At 40.4% G+C, this 14,689-nt stretch overlaps 1 protein-coding gene across 1 annotated transcript in view; it reads left to right on the plus strand.

The window, feature by feature from the left end:
* LOC126101514 (T-box transcription factor TBX18-like) overlaps positions 1–14,689 on the plus strand; it is a 287,840-nt gene that overhangs the window by 253,219 nt on the left and 19,932 nt on the right. The window contains exon 5 of the mRNA XM_049912157.1: positions 11,367–11,528. Within this exon, the coding sequence (XP_049768114.1) occupies positions 11,367–11,528 (162 nt within the window). The remainder of the gene's footprint in view (positions 1–11,366; positions 11,529–14,689) is intronic.

Consider the following 14,689-nt stretch of genomic DNA (forward strand, 5'->3'; position numbering starts at 1 on the left):
TATGAATAGACTACAACCCCGAAGTATCGCTTCCGTAGAGGTTGTGGGGATAAATTTAAATTACAGCACGCATAGACGCATTCAATCATTCTTCCCACGCTCGTCATGTGAATGTAACGGGAAAAGCCCTTACAACTGGTAAAATGTGACATACTCAATGCCATGCGCATCAGTGTTTTTGCAGAGTATTGACGAAGATGTAGAATTAAATACGGATAACAAAAAAAGAAAGAAATTAGATCTTGAATTCAGTTTCTCAGAGGTGTCGCTTGGTTGTCTTTTCTTTAAAGGCGTTAATTTATTCAAGTGTGATTCTGTAGTTGTCTAAGAAACTGACATTTACTGAGAATACGACATAGCTTGCTCTCCAGTAAATTGCGTTATGAGATACTAGAGCGTATGTCCCTGACAAACTCACCTTGATAAGTGTGACACAGTTTAGATAATTTCTTACATCACTGTGTGAAACGTGCCAAATTTTAATTCAAACTTGTTGTACTATCTTGAAAACGGTTCAGTTTTCTGTCAGAAGTGAAAATGCGACGTTTCTACTTTTGTTTATAGTTCCAGGTATGTGGATAAACAGCATTCACGACAGAATAAATGTTGAATAAACTAGTGTAGTATTCAAAGTATTTTGACTTTTCTTACGTTTGTGTTGACGGCTGATTCTGCGACAGATGTTACAGGATACAAACAGTGGCGCGTTGAGAGTATACGCTCTGGGTATTAATAAATTTTTAGATTCAGAAAAATTTGATAGTGTGAAACTAATAGCATATGCCTTATGACGGTTATGCTTATCAACAAGTTTACACAACTACAGCCGCTGCCAATAATAATAACAGTAATAATAATAATAAGCGAAACTTGTCTGACAAAAGAAAGAATTATTTTTGTGAAATTTTGTTGTTTTGAACATAATGTTCAGTTTAGGGCAATACGAAATAATGTGTAAGCTCTCGCAACTCTCCATTTCGCAATTTTTGTGTAAATGGGGGTTTTAGTGCCTTTCCATTTCTTAGAACAAATGTGCAAGATTCCTAACAGATGTATTAGTTCACAAATTAACTTCCGGGCTGAAAATCAGATATTCTTACGCTACACCCAACTTGTGTCAACTGTACACTCCCTCGTTAAATGTTCGCTTGCAAATCACGTTTATTTGATTTCGTCCCTCTCTCAATCAAAGGATCTATTCTCTGAGGCCCTAGTTACTTTGCTGCTAACTTTTCCAGGTGATTTACTTTTCTGTTTCCAGAATGAGATTTCCACGCTGCAGTGGAGTGTATGCTGATGTGAAACTTCCTGGCAGATTATGCTGTGTGCTAGACCGAGACTCGAACTCGAGACCTTTGCCTTTCGCGGGCAAGTGCTCTGCCGACTTCTTTTGTACTTATTATTGACCTTATTATTTTGTTGATTGTTAATTATTGTTATTACTATTACTGTCTCGCGTGTGATGCTGTTGTTTCTTTAGTTTTCTGTTCTGATTGTATATTCTGTGAAACTACAAACGTGCTCTATAGGTTTGCTACTTTCAAAGAAATTAAGCGGAAGCAGACGGCCAAGTGAACTTTTATGTAAACGCCAAACAGGCGTTTTACATGTCATAAACACGTTGCCCCGTTAACACTTTCACGCATAATAAAGTAACAACAACTGGGCGCTATTGTGGATTGAAGTCGGAACCCCTGGTAGGCGATTTTTTACCTTTATTTAACTCTTTTTTTGTTATATTTTATTCAATTTTAATATTCCAGGAAAAAATAATGGCTCTGAGCACTATGGGACTTAACATCTGAGGTCATCAGTCCCCTAGGACTTAGAACTACTTAAACCTAACTAACCTAAGGACATCACACACATCCATGCCCGAGGCAGGATTCGAACTTGCGACCGTAGCGGTCGCCAGCACTTGGCGTCAGCCGCCAAACATCTTTTGCCTCACCGCACTGCGGAGAATGTTCGTCGGTGTCCTGGACGGCACATATAAGGCAAATCTGGGAATCTACTACGTGAATGTCGCACAATCGTCGGCGGGCGACTGTCTTGCGGTTGATTAATGTATACCAAGACGATCTCGCTGCCGTCGCGAGGAGAGGCGTATGTACAGCTCACCAGATCTCTCGCCATTCCCTCGTTGGGTATTTAAGCTCGACAACATTGCTGTCATGATGACGCCTCAAGTATCGATATATCTCACGAGTAGTGGGGATCCTTGTAGAAGGTATTTGTAACTGAACATAAATAAAATCAGCAAAGAATCGCGCGACGTGAGGGAAAGAAGGCGATATTGTGCCTACCGCCACCGGTGGTTCAAAACACGTCTAGGATTACCGATGGTTCCGGGTCCGTAGCTTCGCTCGCAGGTACGGAGCTAGAGTCTTGTTCCGCACATTGAATACTGAATGACGAATTCCGGAAAAAATAGACATTTCACCATCAAGCTGTCATATGAAACTATAAGATATGCAAAAGTCAACTTTTTGTGCCAATTACTTTCTTCCGAATCGATTCTATCTGGCCAGGCCTTACCAGAGATCTGTAACGCAGTCTACTGCGGCGACAAACCTGAATGGTACAGTTACAGGCAATAATCATTTTATAGAGGGTGCACAACACACCATGTTTACGAAACAACCTAGTAATAAGTTTCGGTCGCTCTTCAGTCTTTCAAGATTTGCCCTAGCAGTTGACACCGATTTATACAGTCTGCGCAAAATCGGTTTTAGAAAGAAAGAGATCGAAGGAGGTTCTTCACACGCATTTGGGGTAATTATTGCGAAATAACACGTTGGAAATTTAAATTAATGTAGCATTGCTTTACTTCCTGGCTCGATTTAATTTCAAGCGCTGTAGGCGCATATGTTTTCCCCTCTGGAAATTTAGCACATACAGGCCACCTGTTGAAATGCCACAGGTCGATGTAGCAACAGAGGTGACCCTCTCCAATACTGTATTTCCTTGTAAGATGTACCTCAGTTACTTTAATCCTGTTTTTAGTTGTGAACTTCCATTGGATCTCTATATCTTCTGGGCCAGCCCATGTGGCCGAGCGGTTCTAGGCGCTTCAGTCTGGAACCGCGCGACCGCTACAGTCGCAGGTTCGAATCCTGCCTCGGGCATGGATGTGTGTGGTGTCCTTAGGTTAGTTAGGCTTCAGTAGTTCTAAGTTCTAGGGGACTGATGACCTCAGATGTTAAGTCCCATAGTGCTCAGAGCCATTGGAACCATTGAATCTATATTTGCTGACATGGATTCTGCAAGATGCAAGGACGCTTATGTTTAACATAAATGCAGAAAAATTCCGTATGGCAGATACTCTAAAAAAGATGTCTAATGTTTCACGAAAACCGATCCAGAAAATTCCGATAACCAGTTTTCAATGCAGAATGTATGAAATTTCTTCAGTCCGCAACAAGCCATACAGAGACTGCAAACATAAAATGCTACTAATAACAGCTCGCATCAAGACATTCAAGCAAATATTCTCGTGCCCCAACCATGAATGGAATGGCAACCTTAATATATGGCATAAAAATTAATGTCCTACGCTACACACATAGGGTGACCACCTTTTTTAAAAGAAAATAAAGGAGATACTTATATCCTTGATAAAAAATGAGGGAGATTAAGAGCACCGCGAAATTTTGCCAAAAGTCAAAGCATTATTTGTAAAAGATAACTATTTAATTACACATTGCAAATACTGAAACATATTTCGCGAAGGATTTTTGCCTCAGTCAGTAGTTTTATATCATTTCAGCAAATATAAAGAATTCACTGCATGAATAAGGAAAATTCATGTCAACTTGCAGTTCACACTTGATTAGGTTTCCACTACTTCTATTCCTCCACTTATTATTCATAAGAGAAAATACTCTCTCAGTGTGAGTACAGTATTACTTCCTGGAATACTCATAACATAACCTACCAGCCTACCCAAGTTTTAATTTTCATATTATTTGATTTCAAAGTTGTTAAAACTTTTATCCATTTCTGGCTAACACTACCCTCCAAGAAACAGCACATTCAATTGCGTCGTTAGAACTACAAGATTCTTCACATAATTCATCTTCATTCACACAATCCAGCTTGACACAGTGCACAATTTCATGCATGTCATTGAATGTTAATTTCCTCTTTTGACTTAATGGGATTAAATTCTTTAAACTATCATCAAATTTGTTAACTAAGTAAGAATTTAAAGAATCGTAGAATTCAATTAAATTGTTCTCACTAGTGGAATTCAAATTTGAATCAAGAACAGTGGCTAACAATTTCTGAGTACCACTATCAACAAAAATCTTCTTTGTCTAACTTTACAAATTAGTAACTGTAAAGCTTCGTGAGATTCTATTATGCTAGGATAAGAATTCTCCAAATACATTGCTTTTTGAATGAAAACATTTCCAGTATTCACAAAGAAACTAATATAAGCCTGAGAAGTTGTGTCTACTTCTGTATTTTCATTGCAGAAATACTTTTTCAACCCTTTAGGACAATCTGAATCATCTATGCTTTTAAAACTGCTTTTTATAGGCTACCAATTGTTTTAATAGCTTTTCTACAGCAGGTGTGAGAGAGAACCATCTAGGATTTACATATAGCAGGATTTCACTCATTCAACATCACCGAATTCCAAAAATGATTTTAACATTTTCCTTCGTTTGGCGAAAAGGAAAAGTGACTATATTTTCAGAACTACCACTTCAACTTCTAAATATTGTAAACAACTGTATGCACATCTCATGGCATTATGAAACACATGGTTAAAACACCTGGCTTTGAGGATTTTTTTCGTTCTCAGTACTTAATACACTCCTGGAAATGGAAAAAAGAACACATTGACACCGGTGTGTCAGACCCACCATACTTGCTCCGGACACTGCGAGAGGGCTGTACAAGCAATGATCACACGCACGGCACAGCGGACACACCAGGAACCGCGGTGTTGGCCGTCGAATGGCGCTAGCTGCGCAGCATTTGTGCACCGCCGCCGTCAGTGTCAGCCAGTTTGCCGTGGCATACGGAGCTCCATCGCAGTCTTTAACACTGGTAGCATGCCGCGACAGCGTGGACGTGAACCGTATATGCAGTTGACGGACTTTGAGCGAGGGCGTATAGTGGGCATGCGGGAGGCCGGGTGGACGTACCGCCGAATTGCTCAACACGTGGGGCGTGAGGTCTCCACAGTACATCGATGTTGTCGCTAGTGGTCGGCAGAAGGTGCACGTGCCCGTCGACCTGGGACCGGACCGCAGCGACGCACGGATGCACGCCAAGACCGTAGGATCCTACGCAGTGCCGTAGGGGACCGCACCGCCACTTCCCAGCAAATTAGGGACACTGTTGCTCCTGGGGTATCGGCGAGGACCATTCGCAACCGTCTCCATGAAGCTGGGCTACGGTCCCGCACACCGTTAGGCCGTCTTCCGCTCACGCCCCAACATCGTGCAGCCCGCCTCCAGTGGTGTCGCGACAGGCGTGAATGGAGGGACGAATGGAGACGTGTCGTCTTCAGCGATGAGAGTCGCTTCTGCCTTGGTGCCAATGATGGTCGTATGCGTGTTTGGCGCCGTGCAGGTGAGCGCCACAATCAGGACTGCGTACGACCGAGGCACACAGGGCCAACACCCGGCATCATGGTGTGGGGAGCGATCTCCTACACTGGCCGTACACCACTGGTGATCGTCGAGGGGACACTGAATAGTGCACGGTACATCCAAACCGTCATCGAACCCATCGTTCTACCATTCCTAGACCGGCAAGGGAACTTGCTGTTCCAACAGGACAATGCACGTCCGCATGTATCCCGTGCCACCCAACGTGCTCTAGAAGGTGTAAGTCAACTACCCTGGCCAGCAAGATCTCCGGATCTGTCCCCCATTGAGCATGTTTGGGACTGGATGAAGCGTCGTCTCACGCGGTCTGCACGTCCAGCACGAACGCTGGTCCAACTGAGGCGCCAGGTGGAAATGGCATGGCAAGCCGTTCCACAGGACTACATCCAGCATCTCTACGATCGTCTCCATGGGCGAATAGCAGCCTGCATTGCTGCGAAAGGTGGATATACACTGTACTAGTGCCGACATTGTGCATGCTCTGTTGCCTGTGTCTATGTGCCTGTGGTTCTGTCAGTGTGATCATGTGATGTATCTGACCCCAGGAATGTGTCAATAAAGTTTCCCCTTCCTGGGACAATGAATTCACGGTGTTCTTATTTCAATTTCCAGGAGTGTAGTTTCATGACTGAATCGTGCTTGCCATAATTTATATTGGCACCTTCAGCACAGTATGATAATGTATTACTGACATTCAAATTGTTTGGCTTCAAAGAGTTTTTAACGGCCTGTGGACATCCACTGCAGTTTCATCTGCCTGTTCTATGAAATCCAACAATTTGTTTTGAATTCCAGTAAAGGGGCCACAATATCGTATTACAACTGGAAACATTTTCCTGTTTAGGTGAATGAAGGCATCTGTTGCTAGAATAAATATGCTACACTTTTGGGGGGTCATTTAAAACTTACAAAAAATGGTTTACACTTCTTGGGGCCAACACGTTCATTATGATAATTCCAGCTTCAGTTGGCCCACAAGATATTTTCTTTGACGCATTAACTTCACTGAACACGTTTTTTGACAGTTTGATCGCACAGTACAAGTCCTGTAGCTTAGATCATGTTGTACTGTGTGGTAGACTAATGAAAATTCACGAGCAATGGTTTTCACGTCGTCATTTATTAGGCCTTTGCTCAGGTGAGGAGCGCTGAAGACAGTATTTATCTTGACGAAATGGTGACATCATTTGCTTTGCTTTGTGACCTGCTATCAAATACAAGAAGAAAACTCAGAAAATTGCCAATTACTATGTGCTGAACACTTAAGATATTTTTTTTAAATACATAATAATAATTTATTACCTCAAGTATTCATGTGCTGTACACAACCATTCTTGCCAACATGTGTGATGATGCTAAACTCTCGTTTGCAGATTGAGCAGTTTGCTTTATAAGCATTTGACCATGCTGGATCAGTCCAGGAATATAACGCTTCCCATTTCGTAAGATATATACACCATATACTTTGTTTCGCTTTTTGGTCGCATTTTAGCTTCGTCCTCGCTGCCCATCATAAAATCTTGAACAACAATTCAAAGTAAGTACTGGCACTGAAACCAAGTCACATCTAATCGCGAAGAATCGGTTCCCCGTTTCTAAGACAATCGGTAGACATAATGTCGATATAGAAGCAGTTGTCCGTTTCAACGAATTCTGACCGTGTGCGCAAAACTTAAATGTTTGTACCCATGTGAAAAATAAAGTTAAAAACTGGAAATTTGTGGTAAGTTCCTGTGGAACCAAACTGCTGAGGTCATCGGTGTCTGGGCTTACGCACTACTTAATGTTAAATTATCTTACGCCAAGGCTAACACACACACACCATACCCATGGGCCCGAGGGAGGACTCGAACCTCCGACCGGGGAGGGGAAGGGGGGGAGGCCCCCCGAACTGTGGTAAGGCTCCTCAGACCACGCGATTATAAAAACTGGAGATAAACGCCCAATGAGCCTGAAAATACGGGAGTCGGGAGATTATGAAAAATATGTTCAAATGCGGGAGATCCTGGGACACACGGGAAAGTTGGTCACCCCATATATACATTACAGTGAGGCGACAAAAATCATTGGATAGCAATACGCACATATACAGATGGCGATAGTATCGCGTAAACAGGGTATAAAAGGGCACTTCATTGGAGAAGCTGTCTTTTCTAGCTAGGTGAATCATGTGAAAAGGTTTCCGGCGCGATTTGGCCGCACGACGTGGATTAACACTTTGAACACTGGATGGTGGTTGCAGCTAGGTGCATGGGACATGCCACTTTCGAAATCGTTAGGGAATTCAATATTCGGAGAGCCACAGTGTCAAGAGTGCGCCAAGAATAACAAATTTCAGGCATTACCTCTACCACAGACAAGGCAGTGGCCCACGGCTTTCACTTAACGACCGAGAGCAGCGGCGATTGAGTAGAAAATTGTCAGTGCTAACAGACAAGCAGCACTGCATGGAATAAGCGCAGAAATCAATGTGGGACATCTGACGAATGTATCCGTTATGACAGAGCAGCGAAATTTGGCGTTACTGGGCTATGGCAGCAGGAAACTGACGTCAGTGCTTTTGCTAACAGCACGACATCGCCTGCGGTGCCTCTCCTGGGATTGTGACCATATCGGTTGGACACTAGATAACTGGAAAATTGTAACCTGGTCAGATGAGTCTCCATTTCAGTTGGTAAAAGCTGACAATAGCCGTGACCCAAGTTGTCAACAACTCAATGTGCACGCTGGTGGTGGTTCCATAATGGTGTGGACAGTGATTACATGGAACTGGTCCAACTGAACTGATCATTGACTGCAAATGGTTATGTTTGTCTACTTGGAGACCATTTGCAGCCATTCATGGACTTTATGTTTCCAAACAATGATGGAATTTTTATGGATAACAATGTGCCATGTCACCGAGCCACAGTTGTTCACGATTGGTTTGAAGAGTTAAAGCAAATCATTTGGTCATCCAGATTGCCCAACATGAATATTATCAAACATTAATGGAACTTAATCAAGAGGTCAGCTCGTGCACAGGCAACATAATGGACAGAGGCAGCACTGCTCATTATATCGGAAAGGAAGGAAGAAAGAAAGATTGTGTTTAACGTCCTGTCAACATACAGATCATTAGAGGTGAAGCACGAGCTCGGATCACGTCAAGAATTGGGAAGGAGATTGTCCGTGCCCTTTCAAAGGAACCACCCTGGTATTTGCCTCTAGCAATTTAGGAAAACTATGAAACATCTAAATCTGTATGGCAAGACGTGGGTTGGAACCATTATCCTTCCGAATGCCAGTCCAGTGTGCAAACCACTGCACCGCCCCACTCCATCTCATTACGTCTGCAGTGGACTTCCAACAACTTCTTGACTGCATGCCATGTACAGTTTCTGCATTATGCTGGGCAAAAGAAGATACAACATGATATAATGATGTATCCCATGACGTTAATCACCTCATTGTATAGTGGCTTGTCAAGTCCATAGAAGTGAACGTTGAGGTTCACATATTGCTCTTACAAACTGTAGGCTGATGCTGTGGTTTGATTTCAACACAACTTTGTCACAAAGATTTAGTATATACAGTCATTCTAAAACAAATTTTGGTGGATCCTAGTTGAATTCTATAAAGAGTAATATGAGAAAAAGTTTTCCTATCATAGCAGCTGCATCATAGAGTTGCATCAAACCAGTCTCAGGACTCAAGACCACGACAACAACATCATAGCAGATTTTGTTTTTAAAACTGTTATTACTGATAATAAATTGTTTTCAGTGCGCTATTACTGTTCAATTTCTGGGTCATAATAAGACAGTTAGTACAGGGCTCTGTCCTTGGAGCCTCCTTTTTCATCATTGCTCATTATGTAGTCAGATTGTCAAATGATGTTATGATGACACATCTCTGCTTACTTCAAATTAGGGCTCTGGACAATGTTATACAGGAAGCACTTGCTTGTTCACTGTATGGCCCTCATCAAAGAAACTTCTCTATGATCCAAAGAAAACAGTGTCCATTTAGTGATGTCCAAGGGCACAAAAAGTAAATCTGTCAAACCATTAGAGATGCAAACTTAACTAGTAAGGACACATCAACCATGTCTTTAGAAATATTTCATGAGCCTTTTATTTCTTATGGAAATGTAGAGATGTGATTAATAGTGGCTATTTTGGAACAATGTAAGATTTTTGTTAAGTGGTGTCCACAGCTGTGATTTACTGGAGGAATGGCATTGTGATTAATACCTTAAACTGTCGATTTAAACAACTTTATTCACTGCTAGTTGCCATGTACATACCATCCCCATGTATAAAAACTGAACTTCATGTGGGTGCAGGCCTGTGTGTGTGTGTGTGTGTGTGTGTGTGTGTGTGTGTGTGTGTGTGTGTGTGTGTGTGTGTGTGTGTGTTAGCAGTACGTCAATGTCACTGACATGTCGTAGCCCATCAATAAGCTTCCATCCGCTCAGCACTAGTACACTGATTGTACTGCTCGTATCCACATAATATTGCTTCTTTGTGTGCTCTATTGTAACTGCTTGTTTACTTTTGCATGAGCCACAAATTTTGACAGTTCTGAGAGTAGCTGCAAGCCACAGTGAGTGATGAAAACATCATGACATTTTAGCTCTTGGCATAATTGTTCTGTATAATAATGAGTTTTCACAACATACTGTTTGAGATGAACACATTGCTTCCAAGGACTGCTATCAAATTTACTGTAATTTATGGACTGTAAGCAGTCGATAACAGTGATGTACTTTTTATATCCAGTTATGAATTTCAACTTTTGTACTTGAAGATGTTCATGTAAATTGTAACTTACAGAGAGTAAAGTTATTTGATTCACCACCTGAAGGTGTTAGTCACAGTGTCATTCCTTAGAGATGTCTGTTTTGGACTCTTACAGTCACACATTCCATTTGGGGATATACTGCTCACATTCTCGACATTTTAAAATACGAAAACAGAAAGTTCGTACACAATGACACAATGTGTGAGACAAGTCCTGTAGAGTACTGTTGCCCTCTCTTAGCAGGCTCAGCAAATTGACCACAGTAAATCTGTACACTTACATACGTGTATGCTTTGCCAGAAACAGTGGCATGACACATGTCACCAGGGAGTAAATACACAGATACACCACCAAAATTAAAGCAAATTAAAATATATGAAGCCACTAGCTCACAAAAACTAAGAACTCGCACAAAATCTCTAAAAACCTACAACAACTTGTCACAGTCTGCTTTGTCCATGCCATTAAAATATCACAGACAAAGAATGTGTAACTGGTCAATAGAAACCCATTTCGTATGAAAAATGAACTAGCCACAATCTTAGATATCCTTCCACCATTAGACACCTTAATAGTTCTTCTTGTGTAGCAATTTATGTTAATTTGTAGATTTTATATAAAACAATGATTAAATAATCTCTCTAATCACTGTTTCAGTATTTACTGTATTTAGTAACTACTTTCAAATGAACTGTATTTATTATTTATTTTCACAGATTTGTTAATTTTTATTGGGTACTGATAATAAAGATTATCTAATTTCATATAAATAATGGCTAATAAAGATTCTTGATTTTTGATTCATTAATACTAATTGCAGCTGAATGAGATACTATGGTTCAACTAGATGAGTGTTGGTAAATTAAGTAAAGCTAACACAATTCTTCAACACAGTGATACAAATAATATAATGCATCCAAACACTAGTGAATAAACGTGAAATTTACATTTTAGGTTTCCTTGCACTCAATGCATAAATACCTGCCGAGAGTGCACATATTGGAGACGACAGACCTAGAGACTCCAGCAGAGCAGCAGGCAAGTGTGGAACGAGCTCTGACATACACATTTCCTGAGACGGCCTTCACAACAGTCACCGCATATCAAAACCAACAGGTGAGGCTCTCTGAGTTCTGCCTCATGGTAACATGGAAGATTTCTGTTTACTAGTGAAAACATGAGCAATATTGTGAATAATACTACATATACTGTATTGAACTGTCTGTTTGTGAGCATCCATCTTTCCACCTGGTCAGCTTATTTGCCTCTCATGTTCCCCCAGTCCTCAACTTGAATTCGTATATATACTTGAAAATATAGCCTACAGCACTTCATAAGACATTTTCTTTGGTACGAGAAAATATTAAAAACACTGCTAGTCAAAAATTTTTTGAAGAATTTCAAAAGTATGTTATTCATCAGTTTATCAGTACAAAGGTCACTTTAATGGTTTTAGCACTGTCTGAGGTCCAATCCACTGTAGTATTACTAAGATGGATATGTAATTGCAATGTCCAGTTGGTAAAAGTCCACACTATGCTTCATAATTTACTAATTAAGAGGAAGAGGTATAACATTATGTCCAATGTTTAACATCCTATGATAAGAATACAGTTAGAAACTGTATGTGTCCTGAGGCAGTGCAAATATGCAGATAATATTTATCCAGTATTTGAAAATGAGAGCACCTAGTTACTTGCACACATAATTTCAAACCCTCACACACACACACACACACACACACACACACACACACACACACACACACACAGAGAGAGAGAGAGAGAGAGAGAGAGAGAGAGAGAGAGAGAGAGATATCACTACATTTGTCACAAGATGTTGATGCTTGTGAATGAATTGCCATATTTCCAAGCAGATCTCAGAGCCTACCATCCATACCCAGAACCGTTTTGGATGTCAGTACACATTCCACATCAGTGATACCAACAACAGGTTACATCAGTACCAATAACAAAATGTTCCCTATCATTACAAGTTGACATCAGAGACCATATGTTTCTTAATGAAATATATTTTTATTTATATTATCTACCTCCTGTGTTAATTTGAACAAATATTTTTGGAACAATATGTATATTAGTAAAAGACAAGCAAATACTAGAAACTTTATCTGTAAATTGCATTGAGTGGGTTTTGCATAGAAAATTACATTATAATCATAGAAGTACAAATAGAGAAAAGTTCCTGTTTCAACTAGATGTCATGTGGATTGTTGTGATGGAGTCCTTTTTTATCACTTCTGATAGACATAAACTAGTGAATCACCAATTCTTTAAAGAGCAAACCCCATGTATAAAACAGCTTCAAGCTTCTGATTATCTTACAAATGAGTTAATGCATTAAACATTTGATGTTAAGGATGAAAGCAAGAAAAAGTATGAAATTATGTTTAATGTTTATTGGAAGTCACAAGGGTCCTCATAATCAAAAATTGGAATATTTTAGTCTGGGTAATTTGCAGTCCATTTTAAGCAAAAGCTAGTTTTTCAAGCATCACAATATTAATGACATATCCTGAGGGTAGCCTATGCTTTTACATTCAGTGGTACATATGGATATTGTCTGCAAAGTGTGCTGAGGACAGAGTTAGTAGTATCTCTCTCTCTCTCTCTCTCTCTCTCTCTCTCTCTCTGTGTGTGTGTGTGTGTGTGTGTGTGTGTGTGTGTGTGTGTGTGTGTGTGTATGTGTGTGTGTGTGTGTGTGTGTCTAACGGAAGTGATAAAAAAGGACTCCATCACAATAATCCACATGACATCTAGTTAAAACCGGAAGTTTCTCTATTTTTACTTATATGATTACAATGTAATTTTCTATGCAAAACTCACTCAATGCAGTTTACAGGTAAAGTTTCTATCATTTGCTTGTCTTTTGCTAACATACAGGGTGTTCCGAAACTCTTCAAATTAATGCAGAAGGTAGAGAATATAAAAAAAGATATATTTTGTTAAGAAACATGTGGTCTCTGATGTCTACTTGTAATAATAAGGAACATTTTGTTACTGGTACTGATGTAACCTGTTGTTAGTGTCACTGACTTGGAATGTATACTGACATCCAAAACTGCTCTGTGTATGGATAGTAGGCTCTGAGATCTGCTTGTAAATATGCCAATTCATTCACAAACATCAACATCTTTTGACAAAAGAGGTGATAAGTTGATTGGATCATACATTTTTACACTACACCTCAACACACTGAGATATCTCATCTTTGTGGACTGTGTTGCCAGAAGTGCTGGAGGTTGTACCTCTCAGTGTTAGGCAAAGGATGTATTTCCAGCATGATGAGGCACCAGCTGATTTCACAATTACTGTGAGAATCATCTGAGAACTACCTTCGGGAATCAATGGATTGGCCAAGTTTGCCCTGGCCTGGCCACCCAGATCAGCTGATCCCATTTGTCTGGATTTCTTCCTCTCAGGCATATGAATCAGCTGGTTTATGAAACCATTATGGAAACATAAGGAGACCTTGTCGTAAGAGTTGCTGCCACTGTTGGTACCATTGTGGACGTACCGGGAACCTTCAAACAGTCATGACAATTGACGGTCCTACGATATACTGCATGGATACAGGGCAGTGGTCCAGCATTTGAGCAGTTCCTGTGAATGCCTCTGCTGTAATTAGCATGCTAACTGTGAAAATCTTCCATAGTGTCAGAAATTGCTGTCATGGATCATCTATGCTGTAACTAAATATATTTGTTTTGACGTTCTGTACTTTCTGTATTAATTTGAGCAAATAGTTTTGGAACATCCTGCATAGGCTATGTAGACTTAATCAACACTCCTTCTTGTTGGGGTATATGTAACAAGATGAATGAATTAATGAAGTTGCAGCCAAGGTTGCTGTGACATGCTTGACCAGGAGGTACACTGGAAACTCATTTATCCAGCCCTCTTTAGTCTTGATCTCTGGTTCATCCAATACATCCATACTGTACAGTATTTTATACCCTGGAAGTAATAGCAGCAAGAATCAATGGTGAGAATCATAAATTTAAATTTGATCAGCCACCATACACAGGTCCTGGCACTAAGTCAACAAGTTAACATTGAACTGTACAGTACTGCATAGACCTCATTTGTTGAGTGTAAAATAACAAGAAAGAGAAAGATGATGGCAGTGTCCTAGGATAAAAGTTAGATTCACTATGTCCAGCCTTCTGTGCATCCACTGACACAGTTCACACACTAAATAAAGAAACTAGTGACAATGTCAATCTGTCAAAGTTGGTAGAAACATTTGCAAATGTT

This window comes from Schistocerca cancellata, chromosome 9, assembly GCF_023864275.1.
Source record: "Schistocerca cancellata isolate TAMUIC-IGC-003103 chromosome 9, iqSchCanc2.1, whole genome shotgun sequence".
NCBI classification, from domain to species: Eukaryota; Metazoa; Arthropoda; class Insecta; order Orthoptera; family Acrididae; genus Schistocerca; species Schistocerca cancellata.